The 10,493-nt window shown below is 34.8% G+C and overlaps 1 protein-coding gene across 3 annotated transcripts in view; it reads right to left on the bottom strand.

The window, feature by feature from the left end:
* Positions 1–2,181: 2,181 nt before the first annotated feature.
* Positions 2,182–10,493, bottom strand: part of CNOT6L (CCR4-NOT transcription complex subunit 6 like) — a 128,454-nt gene continuing 120,142 nt past the window's right edge. For all 3 annotated transcript variants that reach the window (XM_066233380.1, XM_066233378.1, XM_066233379.1), the window contains exon 12: positions 2,182–9,430. In XM_066233380.1, the coding sequence (XP_066089477.1) occupies positions 9,218–9,430 (213 nt within the window). In that variant the 3' untranslated portion in view covers positions 2,182–9,217. The remainder of the gene's footprint in view (positions 9,431–10,493) is intronic.

Here is a 10,493-nt window from a genome sequence, read left to right as displayed (position 1 = left end):
AATGCTGGTGTACAAATAAAGATTCACCACATTGGCATGAGAAAGTAGGGTTGCAGCTACACAATAGGAAGCAGGAAGAAGCATATCTAGACCCCAAGAGCACTGGGCACTTCTTTGTTCTTTCATGCCCAGGGATGAGTGGGCAATTTCAGTAACCATGGTTCAAGAAGCATAAAAATTTTGCTGGGGTGAAGGTCTGGGTCACCCATTCTCAGAGAAGCAATCTAGGCCCACTGATATGTTGGTGCAAAGCTAAGTAAAATTTGGAATGCATAACAGAAGAGGAAATATGACAAATATTAATCATAGCCTCAGAACAAGCTGCAACTGTGTGCCTTGTTCCACTCTATATTTTGTTGAGATTACAGCGTCATGACCTAGAAGGCTGTGATGAAGTAGACTTAATAGTGGGTCCAACACAGATCTCAGTGATACTAGGGCATACACTGTGTGGAATTCTACTGTGCTGCCTGACATAAACTCACTTTCTTACTGACTTGGCAACCAGTAGCACACAGTATAACTTAATAGAACTTTGCCTCAGCTGCACCAAATGTTTGTTCTCTGAATCCCACCACCCCATTTCTCCATTATTATTGTATGAGATACCTGCAGGAACCTGCTAATGAATTTGATTGATGCACAAACATTGATAGGAATAGGAATACACTTGGAGTAACTGTCCCCTCATAGGAGTTGGAGCCTGTAAATAAATTCTCTCATCCCGTCCTTCATAAAAATAACATTCTATACTGCTCTTCAGAGGGCCTGTGGTAGCTTTGTGCCCCAGTTGCCCACAGAAGTGACCAAGCTCAATGCACCCTTGGCTTGGTTTTCTCTCCTTTCCAATTTTATTCTTCCTAGTCCCCTGCTCTGCCTTCATGGGATCACTTCTCTAAATGAACTACCTGCATTCAAACCCTTGTCTTGGTGTCTGTTTTTGGAACCACTTCATGAGATTTAGTTTCTTATATCTATATCACCAATAAGATGCTTTTTGTCCAAGGTCACATGGTGAAATGCAAGGACACTTGGTAAATGTCATAATTGCCCTATCTTCAGAGTTCTTTTTAAGGCAGTATCCTAAAACTTGGTTCCTTTAAGATCTACTTCACAGGTGATTCTACCTTTGGAGAATTTTCTAAAGGCTAGAAAACATCAAGGCCTCTATAAAGACATCATCCTTAGGGTCAATGACAGGCTCACAATGAAACCTTGGTAGAAAAAAATCTGTAGGCATTGAACGTTCAGCCTAGAGATTAGTTGTCGTTAGCAATCTGTTCCAAAACACGCTGCCATTATTTTCTCTAAGCACTTATTATGCTGGACAGCTGTTTGCTTCCCTCTCTTCAAGAATGATCTGGTCTCTATGACACTCTATCTTAAATAATTTTTCAAACAGGTATCCCTAAACATAGTTTTCAGAATTTCTAATTATTTTATTGTATCCTTCCCTTCCTCTTTCCAAGATTCTAAGATTTAAGATAACTTTAAAACACTTCAGTATTTTCTCCTGTGTCAGAAATAGAAGAGGATTTAGAATGTGAATTCTTGGGAGGACAAGGAGCCTATCTATCTTATATCCCCCCTCCAAACACATAGTAGATAGGTTTGTTGAACGAACTTATTCTTTTGGCAGGTCCACCTGTCCAAATTGGTAACTCAGCAGATCTGTCTGAGGGTATCTAGTAGTCAGAATGGGCTAGATTATGCCTTAATAACAAAACTTTATTTTATTAAGACACTATGATTTAGTAATTGTTTCTCACTCACACTGCACATTCTATAAGTCAGTAAAGGAGCTTTGCCCATCAAAGTTGCTCAAGGATCTAGGATGAGAGGTTTGATCTCAACATACATTTCTATGGTCACCAAGGCAAGGAAAGGGAATATGGCAAATTGCTCTTAAAGCCCCACTAAGTGAGACATGTCTTTCTACTCAGATTTCTTCGGCCAAAGTTAAGTCTCATAACTATGACTAACTTCTGAATCTATTCTAAACAAAGCATTTTTGAGTAATGTAGTTTTCACCAGAAAAAAAAAAGTAGCATTAATTTATAATTTTTTGCCTGAATTATCCTGGTTCTCCCTACTTCGCTTTGTAAGAGATGTACTGATCTTAACGCAGACACTTACACTGCACACATAAAGAGTAAAAAACCAACACAAAAGTATGCAGTTGCAAAATGGCCATTTATTGCCTACAGGAGAAGAAAAGGGAGGGAGAGAGGGGAAGTACACAGGTGCAAGGAAACAAGCATATATTTAGCCCTATACATCATGTGTGAGCAGTACCCAATCTCCAAAATGGAAAAAAAAAGTATTTTGTCATCTGACATAGTAGTTAAGGTTCTTAAGCACCTCCCTTCTGAGCTGCCACAAGATTTAAAAGGCAGGACTGCTTTGTTTAGTCAATGTTCACATTAATGAAAAAATACTACCACCCAACTGTGTCCTTTTGCACGCACATTTTGTACAGTGTCTATTGTGAAAAACGTCTCAGCTGAGCAGCTTGGTCAAGATTCAGACCTTATCAACTGTTTAACTGTAATAAATAGAAAAATAAATCAGCTGGTGATTTTGTCAGAGAGAATGTGTTCTGTAAGAGTAGAACCACTTTCTCCAGGGATGACAGTGTTAAATGATTAAAACACTACAGAATCAATCTTTTAAACATTAAACACTATTAAGCTACAATTACATGGCACTTCATTAAATCTTCTAATTAAAAAAATCATATTTTAAACTGATTAGAACATAACAAATTGATTTAGTGCTAGATTTTTTCTAAGGACAAAAGCAAACTAAATACACAACATAAAAACAGATTTGTTTTGTAATAATATCAATAGAAACTACCAAGTATTCAGGGAAAAAATTACCAAAACAACTTGCTAAGTTTTAAACTCATGTGCTTTACTTTCCAACCATTAAATTAATAACAAAAACCCTTTATAGGCTACAGAATGACTCAAATGTATGCAAAACAATGAATTTAATGCTAAGTACTGAAAATAAATGAACCCTTTCCAATTCAAATGGTAAACTGAGTAGGAGAGTAGGTCATGTCATGAACAATGAGTTGGCACTTGTTTTATAGAAGAATCACAATAGAAGATACAAATTAATCCATGGTGAATTTGACCAACACCTTGACCCTTTCAGAGAGAAAAGGTACACACACACTCTTCTCTTTGAAAAAAACCCCAAAACCTCCACTCACACCGTCCCACTCAAGATAACAAAAAGCAAAGTTAAAATGTTCCTCTTCCTCAAAATATTCCAAGTACTCCAATAAACTCTATTCCTAGCTTTTCCTAGATGAAAGAATTGTTTGCATTTGGACAACTGTACGAATGCCCATAGTGCACTTCTCAGTGCTGCTGGTGTTTAAGAAATTTGCTGTTCACAACACTGAATAATTTCAGATCCAGTGCGCATAACACAGCCATCCACCGCCCCCGCCCCCAAAGTTGGCAGAGCACCGCTCAGAAATTTCACAGGTAAGGGAATACATTTTTAGGAAGTTAAGCACAGAGAAAGGCCAGTACAGTTTCTGCACACACACCCAGACTACTATATTGTTTGCTGCATCAAGATTGAAACAAGTATCAGGAAACTATGCCTGTTCATTAGGAAGCAAGAGCCATAATTTGACACATCAATGCTGTGCCAATTGTGTGAGTTAACTAATTAAACAAATGTGGTACATATAGCCATTGATAGTTTAAAAGAATATGCAGTCATGTATCAGTAATTAGAAATCAACACAAAACTGAAACGAGCAAGAAAGGACCACTTCCAAGGGGGTCACCATGATTCTTTTGGTTCAGAGTTAAAAGTAATGCATACAAATAGGGAAATTATCTCAATTTGGAGAGATTGTTATAACAAAAATAACTACTGATAGGTGCTAACCTATTCCTTCTGGAAGTTTCTGAAACTGAATGTACCAATGCCAACAGATTCATATCATTTGGCATTTGCATACTCATTTTGTAATGTGATTTATTTCTGATGAGACAATTTCTCATTTCAATGCAATGCTGTTTATACTCCCTGCCACAAAAATGAACATTTATTAATAGGCAGAAATATTCTTATGTCATATGCTTTTGAAAGTAAAATCTATTTTACTTAAAAACATCCACTGCTTCAATGGCATGTTTGTTGAATAAAACCTCAACGTGCTTGTTTTCCTTTGGTTCCAAGAATAACCTGAGTCTAACCAAACAAATGTATGCCAAAATAAACTACTAATCAAGTTAATAAGGTTTGCTTTTCATGGTGTCTCCCTATTTGTTGCTGTAGGAATTGTGATTTAACAGAGAAAATGGCATAAAGAAGGTGTTTGGTTAAAACAAGAAACATGCATGCTCTCCCGGACCACTTTCTTAAAAAAATATTTGGTCCCCCAAACCTCTCTTTCTGGATCGTGTTCAGAATACCCTGCAGTATAAGGGTTTTCTTTTTCCTTTTTATCCTTAATCTTTAAGGTGACACTGATATAGTCAAGATTTATGTATCATTCTGTAAATGAAAGATGCTCTTGGCATCTTTCTTAAACAGAGTTACTACTTTGTTAAATAAGCCAGGTTATATAGATGTACTATCTTACTTATGTTTGAATTCAAATTTGGTGATCATGATGCTATTAAAAATTTTAAATCACCCAAAGCAACCATGTATAAAATTTCTTATATGTGTACAATTTCAAAACTTTAGTTGAAGTTCCTGGCTTAGAAAAATATTCTAACTTCCCTAGTTAACTTGTCTACCTGTAATTCAGAGTTCTACAAACACAATACAATTCAAAGGAAAAGGTTCAACAAATCTTCTACACACATCCAGAAAGATGGTTTTCTTTAAAAGGGAGGGCAAGTAGAAGACAGACTACCTTACAAATTCACATTTCTGTCCAAATATAAGGATGAATAAGTGCTTTATGAAAAGGTGCCATAGCTTGCTATAAACCATTATTCTTATGGCCTGCGAAAGGTATCAGAAACTGATGATGTTTTCTGAGACTGAAGCTACTGATCAAGTCAATGTGTTTTACAAAGCTATTAAAACTCCTCAGAAACTCAGAATATAAGACCTTAGAAACAAATAAGTTTGGGGACAATTTTTATTGCTGGAAAATCTAGTCTTGGATTAGAAATGATGAACCATATTGTCTCTGGTCCCATCAAAGAACACATTTAATCTATTTTTTCTTGTGCTTTTTCTATGCCTTGTTATTTGATTTGAAAGTATATATGGCATTAGTGATTTTTAGAAACTCTTGCATATTCAAACTTAATTTTCACCCATTTAACTATACTTAGAAAGTACAATTTTAAAATGAAGCACAATGTTTGCCCATGTTCCAGTTTAGTGTGCCACATTCTCAATTCTAACATAACCCATCATATAAACAAGTGATATGAGCCTTAGATATCTTTTGACTTTCTCCTTTGCTTCTCTGTGATTTAATATATAACTTTAAGACACCAAAAAAAAGGGACAAATTAGAAATGAAGCTTTATATTTCTGCAAACTACAACACTAGAACACAGTGGCTTCTTTAATACATTCACACAGGATGCTTATTAGTAAAATTAAATATCTGCCTATGAATATCAGAAAAGTAATTTGAAAACAAAGAGCTTGGAACAGGCAAATGGGAGGGGGAAAGCTGGTCTCAGAACCCATTGTGCCATACCTGACTTTAACATGTGATATTCACACAATCGTTCACACGCCTTACATCAAAGAAATAAACCAAAAATATTCGGCTACGTTGTACAAAATTTTTTTTACATAAAACATCATAAATCTTGAACAGATTTACTATATCTGAATTCTAAAAAGTTGCCTATAGAATGGTGCTGGGATTCTGTTCTCTGCTTGCTTTTAGGCAGTGCTGTTGCTTAAAAGTTGACACCAGGCACAATATTTTAAAACAAAGTCAACAAGCAAGGAGCAGTAAGTGGATTTGAGCCTTCCCAGATGTCAGTCCTGAGGATGCTGCGATATTCCCCATCATGATGTGTAAAGCTATGAGGCAGATACTGATGCCTGAGAGAGTGGGTGACATGACATGCACTTGCATGACTGTTGTAATGGCAAACAGTGCAGTTTTCTTTTCCCCAAACAACACTGTTTTAATAAGTTTAAAGAACACTCCAGTTCTTAGATAAATATCAGAAATCATATTTAACAGTTAAAATAAAAACATATTATCACAATCTAAAATGCCCAAATTTTCTTTTATCTTCAGATAAAATATGCAGCAGCCCCATGGCATAAAGCTTATTAACTTATTCTGAGAACTAAAAAGTATAAGAGCATAAATATTTTAATCTCATTGAATATATACCATATGTCATTCACCTCTTCCTTTTGGCTTCTCACTGCCGAAGTTCCAAATGGCATGGGTGTTAACAAGACAATACTGAGGAAAGCAGCATTTCTGATCATCTGAATTGGCAGCTCAAAACAGAAACCACTCCTTTTACAAAGTGAACAGAGTGAAGGGTGTGTGAAATCTGAGCAGTGGGCTAAAGGGAAACCGTGCACATGAAATTTGGGTCACCATGCCCCAAGTATGTGTGCCACCTGAAACATAACACAATTACCTACTTCAACAGAGCCACTACCAACGTTTACTAAAACCACATTAAAAGTACACAGGATAATGAATGGTCTGAAAGAGTGCATTTGGAAGCAGAGAGAACCCAATTACACACCTTCCAGCAACAGAGTGCCTCGATCATACACAAAATAAACTTAAGCTGTTCACAATGTTTCCCAATTTTTTTTATTTTTCCCTCTACATTTAACTATTAAAAAAGTTTTTTATTAATAAATGGGCTCCTCTGTGGTACATATACAATCATAAGTGAACTTTAAATTCCATTTTATACAAACATCTCAAAAAATATTGGGAGTGAAGTATGGTAGGAAATATTGCTCACATTGCTAATTAACATGCGTTTATGAAAGGAGGAAAATGTTTAGTGCATATACCTCCAGAGCAGAAAAGTCACCCAAAACAAAAGGCTTAAAATAAAACATACAGTAGCTGATTACAAAAAAAGGTAATGTCCACAAAATTAAGTTTTTCATGCTATTCTACTTTCCAGTACTATGCTTCAGGTAATCAATTTGCATGGCTAGATGTTGAATGCTTGAGGTATATAAGAAGGGATACCTGCACATTGAGGAAAATCTGTCATCTTAAGGGTTGTCTCTTTGTGTGTTTGTTTATTCCAGTACTTAAACATTTTAAAAGAATATTCTATTTACATCAACCTTCACTCAACTACAATGACATTCCAATTATAATAGATGACAAACAATGCCTCATCACTAGGCACTTTTTAAAAGGGAGTTTAGGCTTTACAGAAACCTTCTGATGCAATCCCATATATGATATTACATCATCCCGCCACCCTCATAAAATTACCCTTCAGGGAAATATATTATATAGCCTGATAAATTTACTATGGAAAAAATTAGTATAAAATGACTAAAGGAAAAGCATCATTTAAGACTAATAAAACAGCCTAAGATGTCAGGTTTGAAAGAGGAGACAAATTGTATATATTTAAAACTAATGAAATAATTTAAATTTGACTTGTACTTTATATATTAATGAGACACAAATATAGGCTATTTTTTTTTAAAATTTCATTCTCATAATGGAAAATTTCTTGTTTATTAAAAATATCATATTTTGAGACTAGAAACAGTAAAGTGCATGAAAAGTTTAAAATATAAATTTCAGAAAACTCTCATAGCAGCAAAAAGCAGAATAAAGAAAAACTTAAAAACACAGACACAACCTTTTCCTGTTACTGTGCCATAATTAACATCAAGTAGCCAACCAATTTTTCTCCCAGAAAACAATATTACCTTCCACTGTCTCTTGAATCACAGATTTTCAACTGACCTCTCGTGGGCAAAAAATAATAATAAATTCCAGCATATCTAAAGAGCATCAACAGTTGGGAATAAACCAGTAGCTTCTTAATTCAACCCTGACAGACAATGAAAATAAGGATTTAAGCATATAATGGCCATTTGGCAACCAGAGTCAGGAAAAATGATCCAAGGTTTTCAACTACTCCCTGTTCTCTCTCCCCCAAATCCTTTCTATTGTCATTTCAAAAAGCCAAAACCAATAGCCACCTGACCTACTTTGGGAAACACATAAAATATCTGGATGGCTTTCCTCCTCTAAAACTTTGATCAGGCCCTTTCATTCAGTAGTTTTTTTAACATTTGATGATAACAGCAAAAATGACACAGATCATATAATACATTTTTCCAGCATGACCAGGCAAAAATGGGTAGACGGGAATAATGAAAAATACTGGACACTAATTTTGTGGGCCTCCTAAATAAACCAAATTCTATTTTCCAGATGGTGGCAGTAAAAGTTACCTGCTGTTTCTCTATAAATAAACTGAAGAGACAGGCTTAGAATTAATACTTTCCAAAAGGTTATAACTAATAGGGGAACAAAATTCAGAGTGATTCCTCAAAAAAAAAAAACCAAAAAAAAATCCCCCCCAAAAAAGATGTTTGCCCAACAAACTGTCATGTGCTGTTAATTGATTGATTTTGAAAGTATATTGTGCAACCATCTTTAATTTCTCAATTTTTATTATTATGGCTAGAGGCTATATTATAGTTTATATACAAATCTAGTAAATTTAAGTGCTTTGTTAATGTGCAAAATGACTTTGAGAGCCAAAAATCAGTTTGTTATAATGGAAAACAGAAATTCAAGAAAGTTTTCCCTGCAAGGCATACCATCAAATTTAAAATCTTACATATTTTTTTAAATTGCCTTTTATAAAACTGGTTGACTCATTTGAAACCATTTAAAAGAAAATATTTGTTTTGGAAAAACAAATACACTGTTGTTGGGCCTCAAATTGGTGATTTATCAATTTTGACTGCTAACTCCTAATATAATATGAAGAAAGTCCAATTTAAAAACATGTTATAAATTAAAAATTTGGAAAGAGAGTAATACTTTGGTTCCAGCCCTAGTGCCAAATGATACCAATATGCACTAAAATGTACAAAACCTTACCACAAACACATAATGAAAGGAACCTGAAGAAGCAGCTTAAGGATGGCCATACTTCACTCCTATATACTTTGATTTACAACTGTACAGGTCCATAGCAACAGATCCCCGTCTTGGCGGGGCAGTACTCCACTACCTCCGATTAGGCAAGTGAACACCATTGACAAGAGGCAGGAGTGGAGGGTGGAGTTCAAGTTGTGTTAACAGTGAGAAGTGGTCTGAAGGGATGTGTGGGTGTGGACACCCAGTGATGTTGTTCTCAACCAGCCATTGAGGATCTAAAGGCCCCAGGACACCAAGCACGTTCATATGAGTCTTGGAATAGAAAATGTAGTCAATCACGCCCTGAAAAAGAGATTGGGGGTTGGAAAAACAAAGAAAAATACATGCTTAGAAAAAAGAAAAACTCAAGATATATAAAGAACAATCTATGATTTGCAAAAGCCAAATACCTGAGTAACCTATACTTGTGGTTGTCCTGATAATGGGTAAAATAAGGCTCAAATCTTCAAAGGGTATTACATGAAATAAAGGTGGTTCAAAAGAGAAACACAGTGTCCTACTAGAATCACAAAGACTTGCACTTGTGTATAAACAATAAGCAAACTGAAAAGCTAAACCACACCAAATTATGTCTAGGTATCTTTAGAATCAATTTGCTTGCTTGGGTTAGTGAAATCTAATATAACAAAATAAGCATTATGGAAATTGCACTAATTCTAACAGTTACAATAAGTAGAAAATAAGGATATTTATATAAACACATACATAATTAATTAAAAGATGACTCAAATTCCTTTAATGAAAATTGGAATTATTTTCAATTTTTTGCACATCAAGATATACAAAGACATCTGAAAGAAGCCAAGGTAAAGCATTTTTTCACTTTATAATCCTAGCTCAGCTTTCCTTTATTTGTTACATATATACAAACTACTACATACAGTTAATTGTTCTAATCTGTTCTTTAGTTTATTTTCTCAAATTCTGTGGTATACTCTAAATTCTGGATTCTTTGTTACATAACAATTCCTTAGCAAAAAACATTCAGCAGGGACCATATATATATTATCAGTGTGTCTGTCAAAGTCTGTCTGGTCAATAAGTTTCTAAACTATTGTGCTTTTACTGCCCTAGGCTATGTATGCAAGAATAAAGTCAAATTTTTTTCCTATCCACATCAAGAGACCCGAGCCCAAGCATGGAGAAATATTTCCAGGTCTGAAAGTACCTATTTACAAATACTATACATAATGAGTTCAAGCAAATATTTTATATGGTATCAGTGAAATGGGTACTTGACAAAAAGAAAAAAAAGAATTTTTAATTAAAAATATTATATTGTAATATTCTGGCAACAATCACCTTAGTTTGCTGATTTTGACCAGTCCCTTAACCTTACTTTACC

Source organism: Saccopteryx bilineata, chromosome 5 (assembly GCF_036850765.1).
Source record: "Saccopteryx bilineata isolate mSacBil1 chromosome 5, mSacBil1_pri_phased_curated, whole genome shotgun sequence".
NCBI lineage: Eukaryota > Metazoa > Chordata > Mammalia > Chiroptera > Emballonuridae > Saccopteryx > Saccopteryx bilineata.
This window is presented reverse-complemented; position numbering and strand designations above follow the sequence as displayed.